This window comes from Carassius gibelio, chromosome B3, assembly GCF_023724105.1.
Source record: "Carassius gibelio isolate Cgi1373 ecotype wild population from Czech Republic chromosome B3, carGib1.2-hapl.c, whole genome shotgun sequence".
NCBI classification, from domain to species: domain Eukaryota; kingdom Metazoa; phylum Chordata; class Actinopteri; order Cypriniformes; family Cyprinidae; genus Carassius; species Carassius gibelio.
In genome coordinates, this window is record NC_068398.1 from 26,581,562 (window position 1) to 26,604,675 (window position 23,114).

At 35.7% G+C, this 23,114-nt stretch overlaps 2 protein-coding genes across 4 annotated transcripts in view; both read right to left on the minus strand.

Annotated features, from left to right (window-relative positions):
• LOC127952806 (myocardin-related transcription factor A) overlaps positions 1 to 17,019 on the minus strand; it is a 40,446-nt gene extending 23,427 nt beyond the window's left edge. For all 3 annotated transcript variants that reach the window (XM_052551581.1, XM_052551582.1, XM_052551580.1), the window contains exons 1-2: positions 16,916 to 17,019; positions 10,322 to 10,495 (exon numbers count right to left, since the gene is read on the minus strand). In XM_052551581.1, coding sequence (XP_052407541.1) covers positions 10,322 to 10,481 — 160 coding nt within the window. In that variant the 5' untranslated portion in view covers positions 10,482 to 10,495; positions 16,916 to 17,019. The remainder of the gene's footprint in view (positions 1 to 10,321; positions 10,496 to 16,915) is intronic.
• A 1,061-nt stretch (positions 17,020 to 18,080) lies between these two features.
• LOC127953620 (GTPase IMAP family member 7-like) lies at positions 18,081 to 23,053 on the minus strand. The gene is made up of 6 exons (XM_052552852.1): positions 22,917 to 23,053; positions 21,064 to 21,220; positions 20,881 to 20,966; positions 20,687 to 20,746; positions 20,543 to 20,587; positions 18,081 to 19,376 (listed from the first exon to the last, which is right to left on the minus strand). The coding sequence occupies exons 3-6, from the start codon at positions 20,960 to 20,962 to the stop codon at positions 18,508 to 18,510; spliced, it is 1,056 nt and encodes a 351-aa protein (XP_052408812.1). The 5' UTR covers positions 20,963 to 20,966; positions 21,064 to 21,220; positions 22,917 to 23,053; the 3' UTR covers positions 18,081 to 18,507.
• Positions 23,054 to 23,114: the final 61 nt, after the last annotated feature.

Genomic DNA, 23,114 nt, shown 5'->3' on the forward strand with positions numbered 1-23,114 from the left:
AATCTATAATTTTGACCCATACAATGTATTGTTGGCTATTGCTACAAATATACCACCAGTGTCACCTATGACTGCTTTTGTGCTCCATGGTCACATATATGATATAAGATATATGTAAAATACATAGTATTGATATAAACACACATAATAATTCTTAATACTCTTGATATCAATAGTATATAAATACATATGTCTTCAAATTAGGTCTTGCACAAGTATAAGAAAAAGTATAAAACAGCAGTCATTACTATAAAACATTTTGATGGTAATGATATGTACTTGTGACGTCAATTGGTAGCATAGTTTGAGATGAAATCTCTCAAAAGCATTTATCCCTCATCTGATAATTATAAAAAGCCAGAAGGTGTGTTTTTGAGCATGGCTGATGTTCCTGGGGTCTGAACCTGTCAGCACGAGCGCGTATAGCACCTGTTCACATGCTGTTTGTGTTGTGGAATAGAGCCAGTGGTGCACCTGTTGCGCTGCTAAGTTGTGATCTGGCTTTAGCTCATCACAACAGCTGATGGGCTGCTGAATTTTGATCTGGCGTGAGGCCACTAAAGGAGGTGAAATTGAGATGGCTGGCAGGAGGTGTGCGTCTCAGGAGGACAGCCTCAGCGTTGTAAGTTAACGATCGTTGCACCCACTGTAAGAGAGAATTGAGGCTGATGACTCATAATTGCAGTATTAGTGATCTAAAGTTGGTCCGGGAAAATGTGTGTGTGTGTGTGTGTGTGTGTGACGTGTGAGTTTTCCTTCAGTGTCAGAGTGAGATACTGCAGCACAAGCTACTGCCAAAACACATCATCCACATTGAAATAGCAAAGTAATGTCATCCTCAGAGACCTGAAGAGTGAGAACAAGAGAGGAAAATAAAGGGATGTGCATCCTAACTAGGCTCCAACTTCTACTCTTCTTCTCCAAATAAGATATTGAAAGATTGCTGCAAGATTCTGCTAAATAATCCATTAAGGCACGTTTAATATTTACCCATGTGTATTAAAATAAAAACCATTTAATGAACCAATATATTCTTTCTTCTTGAACTGAATAATGCTAAAATAAAAGCAACCACAAAAATGAGTAAACTAAAAATACCAAGGGTTCACACAAAACAAGGGGAGTCCATTTTTAAATAGTTTCCAAGGTTTTCAAATTGCTTGTTTTTATTTTTATATTATTTTTCTTCATGACTATTTTACCTTCTTTTATGTTAAGCACATTGAATTACCATTGTGTACGAAATGTGCTATATAAATAAACTTGCCTTGCCTAAACTCCTTACTTGCTGCTGATTACTAGTAGGTAATTGTTAAAGTCATAGTTTATCCACAAATTTTACACAGCCTCACTGAGTTTCTACACGTTTCTTTCTCATGTTGAATACAAAAGAAGATATTTTGAAGAACTAAACTGTTGTTGGTCCCCATTGACTTCCATAGTAGGGAAAGACACACTAATGGAAGACAACTGTTTGATAACCAGCATTCTTTGAAATATCTTCTGTTGTGTTCAACATACTCTTGATATCAATAGTATATAAATACATATGTCTTCAAATTAGGTCTTGCACAAGTATAAGAAAAAGTATAAAACAGCAGTCATTACTATAAAACATTTTGATGGTAATGATATGTACTTGTGACGTCAATTGGTAGCATAGTTTGAGATGAAATCTCTCAAAAGCATTTATCCCTCATCTGATAATTATAAAAAGCCAGAAGGTGTGTTTTTGAGCATGGCTGATGTTCCTGGGGTCTGAACCTGTCAGCACGAGCGCGTATAGCACCTGTTCACATGCTGTTTGTGTTGTGGAATAGAGCCAGTGGTGCACCTGTTGCGCTGCTAAGTTGTGATCTGGCTTTAGCTCATCACAACAGCTGATGGGCTGCTGAATTTTGATCTGGCGTGAGGCCACTAAAGGAGGTGAAATTGAGATGGCTGGCAGGAGGTGTGCGTCTCAGGAGGACAGCCTCAGCGTTGTAAGTTAACGATCGTTGCACCCACTGTAAGAGAGAATTGAGGCTGATGACTCATAATTGCAGTATTAGTGATCTAAAGTTGGTCCGGGAAAATGTGTGTGTGTGTGTGTGTGTGTGTGACGTGTGAGTTTTCCTTCAGTGTCAGAGTGAGATACTGCAGCACAAGCTACTGCCAAAACACATCATCCACATTGAAATAGCAAAGTAATGTCATCCTCAGAGACCTGAAGAGTGAGAACAAGAGAGGAAAATAAAGGGATGTGCATCCTAACTAGGCTCCAACTTCTACTCTTCTTCTCCAAATAAGATATTGAAAGATTGCTGCAAGATTCTGCTAAATAATCCATTAAGGCACGTTTAATATTTACCCATGTGTATTAAAATAAAAACCATTTAATGAACCAATATATTCTTTCTTCTTGAACTGAATAATGCTAAAATAAAAGCAACCACAAAAATGAGTAAACTAAAAATACCAAGGGTTCACACAAAACAAGGGGAGTCCATTTTTAAATAGTTTCCAAGGTTTTCAAATCGCTTGTTTTTATTTTTATATTATTTTTCTTCATGACTATTTTACCTTCTTTTATGTTAAGCACATTGAATTACCATTGTGTACGAAATGTGCTATATAAATAAACTTGCCTTGCCTAAACTCCTTACTTGCTGCTGATTACTAGTAGGTAATTGTTAAAGTCATAGTTTATCCACAAATTTTACACAGCCTCACTGAGTTCCAAACCTGTACACGTTTCTTTCTCATGTTGAATACAAAAGAAGACATTTTGAAGAACTAAACTGTTGTTGGTCCCCATTGACTTCCATAGTAGGGAAAGACACACTAATGGAAGACAACTGTTTGATAACCAGCATTCTTTGAAATATCTTCTGTTGTGTTCAACATACAAAAGAAACTCGTATAGGTTTGGCATGCCATGAGGTTGTGTAAATGATAACACATTTTCATTTTTAGGTGAACGATCCCTTTAAATGTAGGTATGAGGTAGCATCAAGGGATTTCAAATATAATCACGCCGAATAATGCATTAATGTGTGTTAAATGCTAGTAATATGCTAACAAGCAACTAGTTAACAGTGAGAATTGGTCTCCAAATTAAAGTGTTACCCATCTGTCAAACGATCAAGATCAAGGAATTCAACAATGCCAGGATATAGATTGATCTGATCCTTGTGAATGAGTCGTTTTACTTTGTGTTTGTCTCTATAAATCTCAAGTTAAACTAAGCTCACAATGCACAGCTTATGGTGTGTCTGGAATCCCTCCATCTTCCTCTTAAGCTTGTTCTCCTTGTTCTTCTATTCGAGTCCTCACAGTCGTACTGTACCTGACACTCAATCTGTGTGGCAGGCTGCTGAGCTGCTGCTGAGTTATTGAGGATATCACTGTTAATTACACCTCACGTCTCAAATTGCGGCCTGCAGGACTCCTAAATGTGCTGTTCAAGCATGTGTATGTGTGTGTGTGTGTGTGTGTGTGCGCATGAGCTGATGCTTCTTCATCCTGGATCGTGGGAATGTCATCACTCAGGTTCCCTTATCGCCCGTGGCATACCACGCACAATCACACAAACACGTGCAAACAGCTCAGTGGATCATGCCTGCTGTTTACAGGTCTCAGCTTATGAAATATTTAAGAATACAACATCACTGCTCACATTTGATCTAACTACATCTGACTGCTCATCCACAGCAAGTTTAAACTCTTTCAACACACTTAGTCGATGAGTGCATCTCAAAATTGAATTCCTGTCCTCATTTTCTCACCCTCAAGTTTTTCCAAACGTGTATGAAGTTCTTTTCTTCTGCTGAACACAAAAGTGTCCATCAGCAGATTCGCTGATTGACATTGACATAAATACAATATACATTTTAGATTTTAAAAAGTTTTATGTATATGTACACATATATGTGTACATATACATATACATATACAGTGGGGCTCGAAAGTTTGGGCACCCTTTGCAGAATCTGTGAAAATATTTACAATTTTCACAGATTCTGCAAAGGGTGCCCAAACTTTCGAGCTCCACTGTATATACATATACACATATATATATACATATATATATATACACATACATACATATAATTTTTTTTTTTTTATAATATAAAAGGTATGTTTATTTGCAAAGGTTATGCTACCAATTTATGAAGAAAAAAAAAGGATGACCGTAAAACAAAACTCCTTTTGTAAAGTGCTTTCCTAATGACTACTTAATGGCACACCCCTAGCTTACTAGTGTGCATGTAATAATATATTATTATAATAATGATAAAATGACACTGTAAAACTCAACACCACTATGCTAAGTTGGTTGCCAGGGTGTTGCCAAGCAGTTGCTATAGTGTTCTAAATGTTCTGTGTGGTAGCTTGCTGGTCCACAGGCTTATGGGATCGTTTTCTCCATTTTTATCATCTATCAGGCCAAGATTGTAAGTCTAAAATATTAAAACAGTAATAGCACACCCCACAAAGCCACACAATTTGAGATCTCAATAATATCTGTAATTAATGTATTTTCAGTATCTGTGGTTTAATTGACGTAGGGGTCTGTTCAAACACTCGCCAAAGGCTAGAAGTATGTTTGTTATTTTGGAGGCACTCATGCAACATGACTCCACACCTTCTCTCAGACTCAGACAGGCACACCGCTCACGGTCCAATCAGACGGCTTGTTTCCAGACCCGTTGGCGTGGAGCCCAAGCTGATGTCCAGCATCAGGACAGGTTTTAAAAAAAGTTTCTAACTCCAAACTTCATTCAGCCTTTGTCTCTTTCACACTTTCATGTTTCAGCCATTCACTCAGAACTGCTGATCTCCTAACAAGAATCCAGGTGAGAGAAAAAGAAGAGTGGAAGACGATGGAAAATAAATAAATTAAAAATAAAGGAGGGAGATATCTGATGAAAAGAAACAGCTACATCAAAGATCCAGAGCCCTGCTGTTGCAGAAGCAACTTCAGTCTCCATGCTCTCCGCAGGGAAAGGTGTGTGTGTGTGTCTGTGTGTGACAGCACTACCGCAGAACCACAGCTGTTTCTCAAGTCATTCAGTACACACACACACACACACACACACACACACACACATTTGGGCTTTATTAAACAAGGCTACTCTGCACTCAATGACCTCTCTCTGCTGACAGAACGACACACACAAACGCACATTCGGAGTCACAGAAGTGTGTTTCCCAATATGAATATATGGCTAAAATTAAAATCTGTGAAATATGACTTCCTAAAAATGTGCAGATTTCTGGCGGCTGCATGGAGAACATCACAATTGTCTGGTGCAGCTATTTAAAGTTGCTGTATTTGTGGCAATGCATCCAAAGTCTGTCTGACAGCCACACCTCACCGCTAAGGTGTAAAATCGCTCAGTTCAGCAGGTGTTTTAGGAGCCTTTTTTAGCAAATGTGGCACAGACTTATTCCTGTAGCACATTTGGGTTTTACACGCTGAAGTGTGAGGGTGTAAAATATCCTGGGAGGAGACAAATCAAGAAAGAAGCGTGCATTTTATAGATAAACTTAGCACTTAAGAAAATGTGATAAATCAAGGGTGACAGAAATAACGAACTGCATTTTAAGAATAAAATGTGTGTATATGTAAACAGTCAACAGTTACAAATGGAGTCCCTCATCAGTGTTGTTACTGTTGACTAAAACAAATAAAGATGGTTTTTGTTAACTAAAAAAAATGCTGAAACAAAATAACAAATAATTATTATATGGAAAAAAATGACCTACTGCAGTGAATGGGTGCCGTCAGAATGAGAATCCAAATGAAACCATCACAATAATCCAAAAGCAATCCAGTCCATCAGTTAATGTCTTATAAATTTAAAAGCGGTGAGTTTGTAAATAAATCCACCATTAAGATGTTTTAAAGTCATCCTTAAGATGTTTTCTGGCTTGTAAGCGGGCTTGATCTGTGCATATTACTCTCCTGATTCAGACAAGATAACTGGAGAAAGCAATAGTACGGATAGAGGACTCATATTTTATATGAAATCTAGAAGCAATAGCTTAAAGCTAAAAACGTCTTTTAACTCTTTGCTCCACAAGACAGTAATTAATGACTGAAGTGTTCTGAATTAATGTGATGCTTTTATCAGCTGTTTTGACTCTCGATCTGACGGCACCCATTCACTGCAGAGGATCCATTGGTGAGCAAATGATCTAATGACAAATTTCTCCAAATCAGTTCCAAAAAAGAAACAAGCTCAAGCTCATTTTTAGCAAATTTTCATTTTAGGTGAACTATTTCTTTAAAGGAGATAAATTCCGATAATTTACTCACCCCCATGTCATCCAAGGTGTTAATTAGGGCTGTGTGATTTCTAAATCGCTTTATAGCACAAATTTCCGCGGCCCCGACCTTCCGTAATATGTTAACCGATCCAATCAGAATGCAGCGCGCCTAAATGGAGCACGAGAACAGAACAGACTGGGCACATGCTTACATAACTCCAGGTTCACACACTCTGTCTGTAATGCATATTTTTTCCGAGCACATTTTAATGAATCAGAGCATTCAAACTTCGCACAGGACGCAGTTTGAGCGAGAGGAGACATGTTTTAAGTGCGTGCACTCTCTGGGCAAGAGCAGCGGTTTTGTGACAGAGCAAAGGAAATCAGCGTGCGAGCGGAGAGAATGTGCTTTCATGTTACAATAATGCACTCTCGCTGCTACTTCATACCGCACATACACATACTCCATACGCACTTCAGACGGAGTACGTCTGAACCTGTATAAATGTATAACAAACCTATTTAAACACCTGAGGCACTGCTACAATGAGCTCTATGTCCAATGCATGGCCAGTCTAGACATTTTGTCACACCTTTACTTAGTGATTTTTTTTTTTTTACTTAAGTCTGTTCTAGAGACGTTACAACTTTTTGATAAAGCTCTAATTGGTTTTCTTTTGGAAATATGTTTCAAATTCATACTGAATGCATTTATGACTGTAAAGCATGTCTGTGTGTGTCAAAAACGTGATTAAAATCGAAATCGCTAAATTGATCAAATAAATTGCGATTTCTTTGTCCATATCGCATAGCCCTAGTGTTCATGTCTTTCTTTCTTCAATCACAAAGAAATTAAGGTTTTTGAAGAAAACAGGGATTGTTCTCCATATAGTGGACTAGAATGAAAGCCCACGGGTGGAAGGTCCAAACTACAGTTTCAACGCAGCTTCAAAGGGCTCTACTTGATCCCAGCCGAGGAATAAGGGTCTTATCTAATGAAACTATCGGTCATTTACTAAAAAAATCTAATAAAGAAAAATCTATTCACAAAATATAGATATAACTTTAAAAAAACAAACAAGAAAAAAAAAACATTATTTCTTTGCCACTGAAGAAAGAATATCTTGGAACATTCTAGAAGTGAATTAATACTTCAAAGCTAAATAGAAATCTTAAAAAAAAAAACATCAATATACACATAGCACATAAAGAACAAACTACTCAATCTTACACAAAAACTACAATTAAAAGGAAAACACACACACATACACATATATAAATATACATATATACATATATATAAATATACATATATACATATTATATACATATTATATATATATATATATATATATATATATATATATATATATATATATATATATACATATATATATATATATATATATATATATATATATACACACACATATACATATATATATATATATATATATATATATATATATATATATATATATATATATATATATACATACATACATACATATATATATATATGCATGTATGTGTGTGTGTGTGTTACATTAAGTTTATTTGCAAAAAAAATAGCTCCGCTTTTATTAATTATCTCATATATCATGTTTTTATGCTTTTATTGTGGATTACTGTGTTAGTTAGCTGTATTTTTTGTTATTATTATTATAAAACAACCCAAATGCAGTCTGATATTTATTGTAATGCAGGATAAAATTATTATTATTTTTTTTTTTTATGTCCAACTATAACTAAAATAATAGTCTTTCACTCATCGGAGTTCCACAACAATCACCACAGTCACAACCCTGCAATGTTGTCAAACAAACATGCAGTTGCCCCCCAAAACTATTCAGACACCAACTAAAATTTACACAAATTAATAGCATTGGATAAGATAACAAATATATAATTCATAATGCATCATTGCTGAAACGATACGATTTAAATTTATATCTATATATTTTTAAAGAAGTCTTACAAGTCAAACATATAATAAAGAAATAAGCACCAAACTCTTACACAACATTCTGTTACATTTCCAGTTCCTGTACAGAAAGAGCAAGTGACACTGCAGACAGAGTAGAGAGTGCACATCTGCAGCCAGACCCTTCTCACTAGGGCCGATGCATTATCCTCAACGAGTCAGGGCACTCCAGCTGGTTAAAAGCATCTGCTAAATGACTACTCACTTGTCAGACTGTGTATAAAGTGTAAGTGATTGCAGGCTGCCCAATCCTTTTCCAGGATAAAAACAATGTAATAAACTAATGTCCTGTAAAGCTCCACTGGGTGGCAGTAGAGACCCCTCAGAGATAACATGGCTCATCAACTAGGTTTTTAATCTGAATTTCAGCCTTTCATATTTAGAGCTTGTGGGATGTGAGTGTGGGTGTTTAGAAAGATTAGAAATGCAAAATAACTCTAGAAACCATTATTAGCCAGGGGCTGGTCACCATATGCTAAACACAGTTAATCAGCTTAGCCATGTGCGAGCATGTGCACGTTTGCAGATCAGAGCACTAAGCCTATCGTATCAAATCCTAACATTATGTCTATGCCTAATTGTGCATGTTAGTGAAAGTCAATTTATTTGTTCTGATTTTGGTAACCCTTTACAATACGACCCATTACTTCAACGGATAATTCACCCAAAAGTGACAACTCTGTCATCACTTACTCACCCTCAAGCTGTTTAAGAGTCACGCTGAACACATAAGAAGATATTTTGAAGAATGTTAGGAACCAAACAGTTGCTGGTACCCACTGACTTCCATAAGGAAAACATACTGTTCGCTTTCATTATTTCAAATGCCTTTTTTGTGTTCAGCAAATGATGACAAATGTTAATGCAACTTTAATGCAACAGCTAACATTAAAACAAGCAATGTATTTGCTACACCATTTATTTATCTTTGTTAATGTTACATCTGCTACAACTTTATTTTTAGTTCATGTTAGCTTAGGTCCTTTAAATAATATTAAGTAACTTTTGATTCTAATAATGTATTATCAAATTATAAAATTAGTTTTAACTGATATTAATAAATGCTTTACATGTATTTTTCATTGTTAGATCAAGTTAGCTAATGTTAACATATGGAACCGTATTGTAAAGTGTTACCATGATTTTTAGCTATTAAAATTTTGTGATAGCCCCAAGAGGGCCCAAGATCAGAATCCAATAAGTACTAAATGAAAACAAAAATGCTTGCCAATTGGTTTCTAGGTTTACAAAAGACCAGCAATGAAATAAATTGTCTAGAATGAATCGTACCTCATTTCTTTTACATTTTTGGTTGAAACTGGCCATCAGAAGTTTACCTAGGATTTCTTAAGTTTTATATCCTCCATAACTCCAAGTGGTGACGCTGACATACAATGTGTGTGAGATATTCTTCTCATTAAGCCACCCAGAAACAAATATGAAAAACAAAATCAGTCCTGACGTTGTTGTGACAGGCGGCGTTTCTCAGAGCGATGGAGACTGACTCATCTCATATACTGTGTTATACAGCGAGTGACAAAATGACCTGAACTCATTGCCAGAAATACAAGAAAAAACAGCTAAATAATTCCAGCATGACTGAAAAATAATTTGAGCACGAGATATATTTATGACAAATAAGTTTTCTAAATTCACCTGTTATTTGGTAGTGTGGCAAAAAATACATTTCAGACCATTCGCTTAACTTTCTATTATACAGTATATGTACCGTAAGTTGCTTGATAAAAATAAACAGTATTTTTACCTAATTTTAAACAAGACATTTTTAAAAATGGTTCATTTATAGAAACAACTCTAAACTGTATTATTTTTTTGTGATTTTGTGATAGATAAAGCAACCTGTACCTAGTAACAATTTGGCTAAAAATAAAATCCTAAATGTTTACTATTTATTCGATGGTTACTGTAATTCAGAAAATAATGGGACATCTGTCATATTGGTATTGGTTATTATATAAGTAAAGCTTATGAATGCTGTGTTCACAAATCACAAGTCAGAATTATTGAAGATTCTGTCTTAGATTTAATAATTACATGCAACCATCATTACAATAAGCTCACCATTCTTCCTCTCATGAATAGGAAGCAAGCTGAGGGCGGGCTGAAGAGACAGTTCTTGCAGCTCATTGGTTACGGCATCACTCTGTGGACTGGAGGCGGAGCCTGGGGTATCAGCAGGGGCGGTGACACTGGGACATGACTCCTCCCCCATAGTTGCCATAGTCAAAAACAGCCCTAAAACAAAGAGAAAAAATATTTTAAAAATCGATGACAATAGTCACTCATTGATAACCTACTTAAAGTTATTATTTAGTATGCTTGTATAACTTTATAGGGAACAAAGTGTAATTTGTGACAAAAATATTTCCAGAATATGCACAAGAATATTTTCCAGGAAAATTTACAACATTGTGAATATGACCTTTAGTTATATAACAAACAAAAGGGACATTCTACACTGAAATAAAGTGTGTGTGTGTGTGTGGTGTAGTTATGATGAAAAAAACAGCGGTAATGCAAACTCTGCTGCAAGCATTTTAAGCAGATGACAAAGCCCATCACCATGGTAACATGTTATAACACTTCACATACAGAAAGAGAAACAGCAGTAGCATCTCTGCAGTGACAGATTGTGAAGGTATCTGACATGACATCATCCCTACACTGAGTCACACATTCAGTCACGGCCACATCTGCTAATGAGGTTCACCATTTCCAGCAATCAACTTCCATTTCACAATGTTTGCACTGTCTGGAACACATCAATGTTTAAGAAAGGTCACTTTAGAATGTCTGCATTCTGCAACATTTAGGCATGGTTTCACAGACAGGGTTTAGACTAAACCAGGATCAGGCCATAGTTTAATTAGGACATGGAAGTCATTGTGTTTTTTTTTTTTTTTTGTATAAACGTACCTTATAAAAAACATTACTGGTGTGCATCTAGAGACAAAACAAAAGCACTGACAAGTTTTAAGATCAATCAGAGCAAGTGTTTTTTTTTTTTTTTTAGTTAAGTTTAACAGCTCAGACTTACATTTGAGTCTGGACTAGGTTCAATCATTTTCTGTGAAACTGGTGGCTAGAATGTTACAATGTTCAAAAAAAATAAAAAAATAAAAATAAACTGCAATATGTTTAAATGTAAAGATGCATTTAGAATGTCTGCAAGATCTAGGACATTTTAAATGTTCAAAAAAGAATTTCAGAATGTTTGGTACATCAAAAACATGTCTAGTTTTTGAATATCTGCTACAATTATGTTTGAATATTCAGGAAAATGAGAACTATAGAATGACTGAAAAACTAGAACATTTGAACGTTCCAAAAATACATCTAGAGTGTTTGAATTAAAACAATAAATAATAATAATATAAGGTTAATTCTACGTGTTCAGAATGGAAGCATAACAAATATTTAACACACACAACTCACTTCTTTAAAGGAACTTTTATACTATAATGCAATCATTAAATCACAGATTTCTCTTCTTTCAGAGAAATTCAATAAAAATCTCTCAACTTTCTCAGTAAAATGGAGTCTGCTTCCATCAGAACTGATCTCAAGTTACAAAAATCCCCATTCAAAAAATAAAAAAAGTTTTGTCCGATCCTATTACCTTGCTTTGAATAACAGGGAAATTGCATGGTTAATTCAGCCATTTACTAGGAAGTCGCAAACTTCAATAAAGCGGCAAACTCAAGCACAGGAGACATATGAAGAAGTTCAGCTCAGTTACTCGGTAAAGCCCAATTAATATTTGACCAATATTTAATGAAGATTTTTCTCAATTTCAGTCTAATTAGGAATTTAAAAAAGATGATTATTTTAATGAGTGAATTCGATTGATTCAGTTGGGGATTTTCACTGAGCTCTTGAAAACAAAAAAAGTTGTGATAAAATAAACACTTTGGTACAGAACAAGAGAACCGGTTTTGATAGAAAGACTGTCAGGTGTTTTCAGAAATGCATTTCTCTCAACAGGGTTTGAATACAGAGCAGATAACAGCTTAGTCATGAGCATAGTGAGTCACACACACACACACACACACACACACACACACACACACACACACACACACATCGTTCTCATCAGGCCATCTGAGCAAAACAGTGCTGCTAGAATCTATTGCCATGGTCATGATGTCACAATTGGGAAAACATGATTGAAAGGCACATTCTGTTTACATCTCAGTTTCTCAGCACCGCATTAGCTTCGCAAAGTCATTTATTTCTCCCTAATTTCCTTGTTTTTCTTCTCTTTTGTTTGGTTCACAGAACATTTCTGGATATTAAGTAATACTAAAAATCTGAGTGGGAGTATTTTGTGGTAAGTAAAATATGCAGAGAGCGATGATGAACAGAGGGAAGTGTTGGGAAAAGGGACCGCACGATTCTCACATGTACAGAAGGGAACAGAATATTAAAGGAGTCATATGATACGACTTCAAGTTTCCTTTCTCTTTGGAGTGTTACAAGCTGTTCACGAATAGATTAGATCCCTAAAGTTGCAAAGACTAAAGTCTCAAACCCAAAGTGATTCTTTATTAAAGTAAAGTGTTGTTCACGGCTTTCTAAAACACCTCGTTCTGTATTGAAAAACTGTATTCGGTATTCGGCCCAGTGTTGCATTTTGTTCGGCTTTGGCATCGGCCAAGTATTTTCATTTCAGTGCATCCCTTATAAATACACATACATGCATGTATATATTTCAGAAAATATGTTATGTTTATGTACGTTATGTTTATGTATACAAGTATATACTTAAACATAATATAAATGATGTGACTATAAATATATACATTTAAATACATGTAGATATTTTCAAAATATATGTGTATATACATTTATACATACACAACAAATATACCAAGTACACACATACTTATATGTAAACAAAAACTTTTATTTTGGATGTGATTAACCGTTTGACAGCACTAATATACACACACACACATATAACATTGACTCTGACATCCTGACACTTACGCTAATCACAGATGACGACACAGACTTTGCTAAACACTTAGACGAAATGTATATAATGTATCGATCATTATGGGAAACTGATGCTCCAGTGCTGGGAACATATTACACTTACTGACATCATAATCGTACATCACTGCTAACTCTAGGCAGACATTACAGTCTTTCCAATACACTGTTTTACTACCTCCCAGTCAACTGATCTTTTAAGTCCAATTAAAGTCACACATTTTGAGGAATGGGATCAGGGTATGACTTACACCCAAGCCTACAGCATTAACACCATGGCTCAACATGTGGAGCATTTTAACTCAACTGTTGTCTCCCTCAGGTCTTTCAATTGTGAAACTGTGGGCAGGTTTCTTATTTGGGCTTTCGTGGTCAGTCGGTTTGCTTTTATCTGGGTCAAAATGCAAAACTTTATTCCCTTTGGAAGGAAAGCTCTCTGGTGGTGCAATCAGCTTCAACGGAAGGCAGTTAGATGGGTTTTTTTTTTTTCAGTTTACCAAGCTAAACAAGTGAGGCACAGACAAGGCAACAGTTTAAGACTACCTACACACTTCACCCGAAAGATGAGGTCAGTGGGTCAGAATATCATGCCCTGCACAGTGGCAGCTGGCTAATCCATGCCAGGTGCCAGCAGGCCAACTGCTTGGTACTCAGCCAAGTGGCACACATTGCCATCTGACTTTCAACCGCACAGTCAAGCAGGCTCATACTGTTATTCTGTCTGAGATGCATCAGATTACAGAAGCAAAATGGGTTGGGAATGGCATTTCATATTGACTCTGATTACTAGGCTTTATGGCTACTGATTTTGCAACCATAGTGGACCGTATTTCATTCACACATATGCAATTTACTTAGTATTGTAACATAGCATGAAGTGAACAATTAGAGGATCTGGAGGGCTGTTAAAACAGAGCTTCTGAGAAGTCCAGAGAGCACCAAGGCTTTTGGGAATTGCAAATAAACACAAGCAGATTTGAGGGGCTGTAGGTGCCTGTGATTCAGTTACCTGGTTTATTTCCTGCTCAAAAAAAACTCCAACGTAATTCCATGTCAGGTGTGAAGCACCATTACCTTAAATAAAGTAAAATAAGAAAATAAAAATAAAAAGGCATGATATCCATTTACACAAGGGGCACTAAAAAACATTTCAATTTGTATTTGCAAAAAAAAAAAATTATATTTGTTAAAAACGTTTAAATGTATTTGTTTTATTTTAAGACATATATATATATATTTCTTCCCATGTTAGGTATTCTTTACAATGGCAAGCTGGAAATTATATAATATAACTTTTCCTAAATTTCCAAAACTTTAGCTGGAAAATGACACATACTTGCACAATGCAAATCAATACTGACTGCTTCATAGTTTCCAACATTTTATGAAAATTGTGTTTCTATGATTGTCTAAGAGAAGCCATTCTCTACGTTAACCAGTAAGATAGCACTGCTGTTGCAAATTCTGATTTGTCACCAAGATCATGTGAAACAAGCTTACAAGGGATAAAAGTGTATGTAAAAGATCAATAAGCCTAAAATGCTCAGAATCAACCATGCTGTTATTTTAGCGTACTTTTAAAGCATTTATTAATATTTTGAATAAGCTTTTATTTTTATTTTTTCCATTTTCATTGTAATTTAATTTCACATTTTACTATTGTCTGTGCTTTTGTCACTTTATTAGGTTTTGTATTTATTATTATATATTATATACAGAGTTAATAGTGCAGCCAAATGATTAATCGCATCCAAAATAAAAGTTTTTTGTTTACATATTTGTGTGTATTGTTTATATTTATTATATCTACATAAGCACTTTCATAAAAGATGCAATATATAATTTGAAAATTATTACATGTATTTACACATATAAACTTATATTCATATAATTTAAATTCTAAATAATTATATCAAATTTATATTATATATAAACCTAACAGAATTTACTTGAATTTATACATGCATGTGTGTGTATTTATAAAGGCTAAACATAATAAATATAGACCGTACACACATATATTACTTCAACTTATTTCTTTATTTCTGTTAGCTGAAAAAGCAACATTTCTAACTTAAAGTTATTTAAGTTCAAGTTATATTTTATGTCAACTATTTTAATTACCTACAGATTATTAATTATTTTATTTTGTTACATTTTAACAACATGGGTATCAACAGGCCTGGAATCTTTGGCCCTTTTTGGTAAGCCCTGTGTTTTTTTCTTTTTAAAACACAAGTTTTTTGTCGTACAGAGGAATGTTCTAGGCTCAATGAAAGCTCGATCAACAGCATGCCACGGAAAATCATTTTTACTCATACCCCTCATGGGGCACACAAAGATACCAGAACAGGACTGTTAACATACACAGAAATCCATACAGTAGAATTACGTCAATAAACTATTATCCACCTAGAACAGCAGTTCCACCGGACCATTTAGCAAACAACAAAGCATATTTTTGTGTGGAAGAATTAAGTCCTTTTCAACAGTATAACTTGCACATTTCTGCTGTTGATAAAATCAAACATGTTTTAAACGTGAAACATTCCTTTGAAACCTGTGCTGCAAGACAATAAGCATGAAAGTGAGAATGACTAAAAGAACACAGACATAAGAGACACGCAGACAGAAATACACGAGGACTGTCAGTTTTACAAACTGAAGCTGATTTATCTCAAAGTCTCCTGTGTGAGATAAAGCAGAAGTTTGAATTCCATTTCTCCCATTTTATGTTGTAACTCTGAATCACAAGCTCACAAGACATGCCTGTTGATTGTCATAAACCGTGTTATTACTGTGAATGTGGAATATCTTGTATTCATGTTTCCATTCTGCAGTTAAAATGCTGATGTGACAGAAAGAGCATTCAGTAAGTCTCATGTATCATGCAATACATCTCAACAGAACAGAACAGAACCTTGAACCCTAACAAGATTAAAAAGCATCTGACTTAGCAGACCACCAATGTTAATGCAAAACAGGACATTACACAATTGTTTATAAAGCTAGAATGCAGTTAAATAGTTCAAATGCATCTTTATAACCATCGGCTTCGTCAGACAAAAATACACACCTTGGTTGGTACTGTATGATTACATTATTCATACACTGTGATATTTACATGGTAGGACAATGCATTAACGTAAAAGTGCAAAAAAAAAACAAAAACATGGTTTTACCATGTCCATACCATACTGCTTTTAACCCAAAGGCAAAATAACACACTTAAAATGCTGTAAATAACATATGTTAAGAGCTGTCATAACATGCCAACCCACCTAATGACAGATGCATGCAATAAAAGAATAAAAACACCATGTCATGATGCATGTTACATAACACTCCCACCTTCACAGCATCAGGACCACAAGCCCCCTCCCGTGCCCACTGTGGCCAAGGTGACCTGTATCCCTTATAACCTTCAGTCAAACGTTTGACAACCCCCCAAAACATGCTGTCTCACCTAGCAAGTAACTTTACCTGACAAGCAAACTGTGCATGCCATGTGCTTGCTGTTTCCAGCTACACAGTACATACAACCTCCAGCAAGCTTATAATGCATTATTAAACACTGTGAAAGCATTCGAATAAACGACTGCGCATGTAGGCTACAGAGGCTGCGTATCTTAAAAATAATAAGTTTAACAGTTGTCTTACTTTACAGTGCTTGATCCATCCTGGTCCGCACTCCACTAATCGTTTCCGATATCCAGTAAACTTCAACCGGAAACCCGCCTGTTTTTAGGACTCTGAAGAACGGCATTGCGGACAGCCAATGGGCTCGTACAGGTGACTTCCGCGAAGCCACTAAGCCAATCACTTCGCTGCTCGGTATTCTCGTAGGTACAAGTGGACCAATTAGAATGCTCAGCGGTTGTGATGGAACGCTCAGCGTAGAAATTCTACCACAGGATTAGATAAGTGTGTACTTGATGGTAATTAGCATGTACATTCGTTTTGATAGAGGGAAAAAAATGGTTTCATTTAATTCATATTTAAATATTATACTTTATAGTGCACAGATATCTCTAATAACACAAAACATTATATTTCGTTATATATGGATGATTTGGCTCTCTGAGTACAATTTATTGCCTAACAACATAATTATTATTATTATTATTGGTATTAGTAGTAGTACACTAAATAAAGCTCTTTTGTTGGTCTGATTGCTTCCATTGTCCTCATTTGTAAGTCGCTTTGGATAAAAGCGCCTGCTTAATGACTGAATGTAAATGTAGTAGTAGTAATCCGTGTAATACGTTTTTTTAAACATTTTTATAAATACATTATTTGGATTTATTTTAATTAAAAACAATCTTTAATAAATCACTAAATCATGGGGACATGGAAAGCTAAATTTCCTTTTGACTGAGAGTTTCGAGTTGAAGTACAGCACAAAAAGAGGGATCTTACTGCCTCCTATCGGCAAATTTGTGCAATTGTCTGTTTATTTGACCCCTATTAAATAATTTGTAAAAAAAAAAAAAAAAAATGTTATTGCCTACTTTTTGTAGCTGTGTTTTTTTTTTTTTTTTTTTACCAACATTGTTGGTTGTTACCTATACCATTACATTCCTATTCACATTAGTAAGATATGAAATTGCTGTACACTGTGGTGTCTAATTAAACAATTGTAATAAAGCTATTTCTCTTAAGCTTTTTCTTATAGTAAATGTTTGTTAGAGTAAGTGAACTAAAAATTAGTTAAGAAAGTATAATGTCGGGTTTATCGTTTTTTTCTCAGACACATCCTCTTGTTGAAAATACTTTGTCTTGCAGATTAGATTATCTTAAAACTTCTGATTAGAAAAATAGTCTATTTCATAGTCCTCTGAGAACACTTTTATTGTTTTACTGTCATTAAAAAAAACCAGGGCAGCATTAAAATTTGCGGACAACAGAATTACAGCAAACTGATTACAGTAGTAACCTATTCATAATTTCATAGCATTAGAGGTGAATGACAATTGAATTGTTTTATAATTAAGAATATTCCATAAGAGTATCATGGGAACATTGGTGGTATATTGTTAAATTAAACTTCTGTGGTAAGTTGAAAGTATACATTTTATAGACAGTAGGTTATTTTGTTGACAAGAAATAATTAGTCTATTACCTACACAGTTAATGAGCTACTTAATTAAAATAGTCACAACAACAATAAACAGCCACAAAGTAAAACCTGAACATAGATCATCACCATCACTCCAAGAGAAAGTTCCTGAATGGCTCATAAAATGGTTTGATTAAAGAATGGTCTGTGATTTTGTTACAGATAAAGGGGCTCTGGTAAGACCTGCTTTCAGAGTCATGCGTCTTGATGGACTCTCAGCTAGTCTCCGTGCATCGTCTTCTTCCTCTCTCCAGAGCTCACGCTTTTTCCTCTCTAACTCCTCCTTATCTTCATAATAATTCTCCTCCAGCTCTCTCTCCTTCCGTGCAATCTCTTCCTGCCTCTCCTCCAGAATCTTCTCTTGTTTTTCACGTATCCTTCGCTCTGAGTTCGGGTAAAATGACGTTGTGTAGCAGCTTCTGCCATTGATGGCCACCAAGGTATCGATCTTCTCCAGAAGTTTGGTCACTTGCTCAAAGTTTCCCGTGTTCTTGTTATTGAAGAACATAAATCCTCCACTGCACGTGCGGATAAAGTCTCTGAGGTCTTTGTCTGAGCTGGCAATCACATCATTTGGCATTTTCCCCTCTAGGCGATCTCCGTGTGTGAACAGAACAACCGTGTAATCCCAAACGTTCTTCCCAAACATGTTCTGGATTATTTTATGCATGTTCTTGTCCTCATTGGTTAAGTTTCCCACCGGCTGAACCAGCAGAAACACGTGTGGTCCTGGTTTATAGAGAGAGACAGATTTCATGATCTCCCTGGTGACATCCTTCTCCTTTCGATTGATCTTGTTCAGTCCCGGCGTGTCGATTATGGCCACAGGTCGACCGTTGATGTTTCCAGATGCTCTTTCACAGAACTGTGTGACTCTGCTCAGCTGCATATCTGTGTTGAAGACACTGCATCTGAGGATGGTGTTTCCGGTGGAGCTTTTTCCAGACCCTCTCGCACCCAGTAACATGATGCGCAGCTCCTCTGCTTCAGCCTCAGCCTCAGCTGGAAAAAGATCATTGCCATAGTATGGTATATGTTGAAATTTTAAACTAGCAGAAGATATTAAGGGATAAATCACCCAAAAATGTTTAAAAAAAAAATACTCACCATCATGTATTTAGAATTTTTTCTTATATATATATATATATTTTATTATATATATTTTATATATATATATATATATATATATATTTTTTTTTTTTATTATTATTATTTTGGGGTGTGTCCCATGGAAGACTGTAAGTCTAACAGGTTTGCCTATACTATTGAAGTCAATGGGATACAGTTTTGGAACTACATGAAGTTATAATTCATGATTTAATGACAAGGGTATGATGTGATATAAGAGATGACAGTTCCCACCACTAGGTCACCTTCTCCAGAATACTGACTGACATCTTCATTGGTCACACTAGTGCAATTCACATTGTTTTCTACTGATTTCATTCCATGACAAAACTATCTCTGAACCCAACTATTATTGTACTTGCTTTAAATGGCAGAAGTTGAAGGACTGGAAACTTACTGGTTGAGAAGTAAGCACATAATCCAATTGAATATGGGCTACTATGAGAGAATGTGAATCCTGGTCCAAACCGAAGCGAGCAGATTCACTATTTTCTAAACTAGAAGCATTCTATCATTCTAACCAAAATCCACCAGTCACTATTGTAGTGATGAGCTAATGACTTTTATATACTGTACTAATACACAAAACTCTCTTACAATATGCCATTCTTCAATCTTTGGGTTTGCTCAAAAAGAGTTGTGTCAGCTTTTGCCTGTACTGCAGATCCTATGTATTTATGCCCAAAACTGTTTGGAAAAGCACATATGACTTTGAAATACCCTGTTAAATTAAAATTAAATTAAATGTATGCATTTACAGTGCATTCAGGCTATCAATTTTTACCTATCATGTTAGTATCGGTTCTGAGCATTCTTGGTATTCTGATCTGATGAGTTTGGCTCTTTATCTTGTATCTGTTCTCTTGGCATTTTGTGTTTAGTATGTACAGCTCAGATCGGAGTGATTTCATGTGCAGTGGCCATTGTCTGCTTCTCTAGACTCAAACACAGCTGAAGCACTAGCAGACAATAGACCCACTGAAGCTGTTTACATTGATTTATTTATATTTATTACCAGTGGTAATTACCATCACACTTACCTTTCAAGGAGGGAGATTTTGGAATCGCTTTTAAGTCTTGAATATCTAAACCAGATAAAGCCAGATCATTTTTTAATGATAATAACATACTACTACTAATAAACATAATGAATGAATAGAAATCTCACAATTTATTTGACTTACCATACAAAGTTGGTGATTTTGTGTTTGCTCTTACGTTTTCATAGAGTTCATCGATTTCAGCTATGGAATATGTTAATATTAATATTAACTGTTAGTGAAAATGTGTGTCTTTTTATAAAATACTTTTTAGAATGATTTGCTTTGAATGAATTGATTCAGACATGATACAGTTAGTATATGAATCGGTAACTCACAACCCAGTGAAGAGTCCAGTTCAAAAGCTTCTTTCTCTATTTCAGCCTTCAGACTGTCCCACAGCATCTCTTCTGAAGTCATTGCTCTGTATTATATATATATATAAAGTACATGAAATATTTGAGCTCAGTATTTGAGACTCACCTCCCATCTTTAATATGTACAACTGAAAGTATACTCACAGTGGTAAGAGTTGATATACTTCTGATTCTGGATCCCCAGACAGAGTGTAGCGTTCTTGAATGTGAGTTCCTTCACTACTGTGAATGACTGAGAATCCTGTTTAACCAGTGTCTTTAAGGGTTGCACAAGTCCAATGAAAAGGCTTCTATCTGTCTTCTAGCAGGCATTTAGATGATAAGAAAAGAACTAAACATCTTTCAGATACACAAACAATTTCAGTAGTTTCAAGCATGAAGACACACTATTGAGTTAAAGGGTTGGTAAGCTAAGGGCTGCTCACAGCTCTTTAGGATTTCATCAAGTTGGACTCTTCCACTGTTATCTGGCATTTCTCAGGTATACTGAGCAAACGTGAGTGGCATGAGCTTTATATATGTGTGTGTGTGTGTGTGTGTGTGTGTGTGTGTGTGTGTGTTTGTGTGTGTGTGTGTGTACATATATATTAGAGAAAATAGACATAATTTTCAACTGAATTAAAAAAAAAAGGTTTTGCTTTTTTTAATGAATATTGCTCAAAACTGATTCCTGCTTATTGAAATATAGTTACAGAAATGGAGACATTTAAAAATGTTCACATAAGAAGTTGAATGCCAAACAGTCCTTCTCTATTTGAAGGTTTTTATATGACTGTGTTAAGTATTTCATCTTGTGGTGCGTCAGGAAGTGATGTGTGACTTGTTGTCAGGAAGTGCATACTGAGATAACACCTGTGAGTTTGCAAGTCAAGAAAAAAACAACAAACCTTCAAACAGTGTTATCTCTGATTGCCATCTGTTGCTATTTTCAAAATGTGTTTTCATTCAAATCCAATTCAAAGCTATGCATGTGTATAATATTTAATAATACTAATCAAACATAAATATCCCTATAAGCACAGCCCTAAAAATAAAATAAAAAATGATAATGAATCCATTTTTAGTGTGTGTGTGACGTACCCGTGTAAGTGTGGGCATGGCCTAATTTCACAGTTTTTTGATCCAGACAAAAAATGACCTGATAACATTAATTGACTAATCATATCAGCAGCACATGTGAAAGTGTGAATGAGTGCTAGTCAGGTTAATCACTATCATACTAATTAGATTGTAAGCACAGACTGATGGAGGGATGAAGCTCTTCCAATTATTGTGTTATTGTTAGCAATGGTTACCTCCAAAGAAACATGTGCAGCCATCATCGCTTGGCATCAAAATGGCCTCACATGAAAGGAAATTGCTACAATGAATAGTACACCTGAAAGATCCATTTTCTGGACCATCAAGAACTTCAAGGAGAGAGGTTCGACTGCATTGAAGTCTTCAGAACGTCCCAGTGTCCAGCAAGCATTCGGACCATATCCTGCTGAGGACTCATCTACAGAATTGTGTCTCCAGCAGTGCAGAGCTTGCTCAGTAACAACAGCAGGTTGGTGTGAGAGCATCTGCACACACGGTGAGGCCAAGACTTTTGGACAATGGCCTGGTGTCAGGAAGTTAAGCAAAGAAGCCACTTCTCTCCAAGACAAATGTCGAAGACAGACCGAAATTCTACAGAAAGTACAAGTATTGGACAGCAGAAGTGGGAAGAACAGAACAGGTGTACAATTATTCTCACGTACTGTGACGTGCCAACAGTGAAGCATCCTGAGACCATCCATGTGTGGGGTTGCTTTTCAACCAAGGGAGTGGACTCTCATAATTCTGCCCAAAAACACTGCCATGAATAAAGAATGGTATCAAAACGTCCTTCTTCCATGAGCAATTTGATCCATGCATTTTCCAGCATGAAGGAGCACCATGTCACAAAGCAAGAGTGATGAAGTGTCTTGAAGATCAGTACATTAAAATTTTGGATCCGTGGCCAGACAACTCACCCAGATCTCAGAGAAACTGTGATTAGTCCTCAAAAGTAAGTGGACAAGCAGAAGCCCATGAATTGTGATCAACTCTGAGAAGAATGGATTGCCATTATTCAGGATTTGGCCCAGAAGCTGATATCCAGCATGCCAGAGTGAATTGCAGAGTGAATTGAATGAATTAACAAGTGTCAACACTGTAAATATCGACTCATT

Bases quoted from the DNA above. Each gene is read 5' to 3' on its own strand.
- LOC127953620 (XM_052552852.1), bottom strand. From the start codon at position 20,962: ATGACTTCAGAAGAGATGCTGTGGGACAGTCTGAAGGCTGAAATAGAG. The intron at 20,747-20,880 runs GTGAGTTACCGA...CATATTCCATAG, and splicing joins ACTGGACTCTTCACTGGGTT to CTGAAATCGATGAACTCTAT. The intron at 20,588-20,686 runs GTAAGTCAAATA...TATCTGGTTTAG, and splicing joins AAAATCACCAACTTTGTATG to ATATTCAAGACTTAAAAGCG.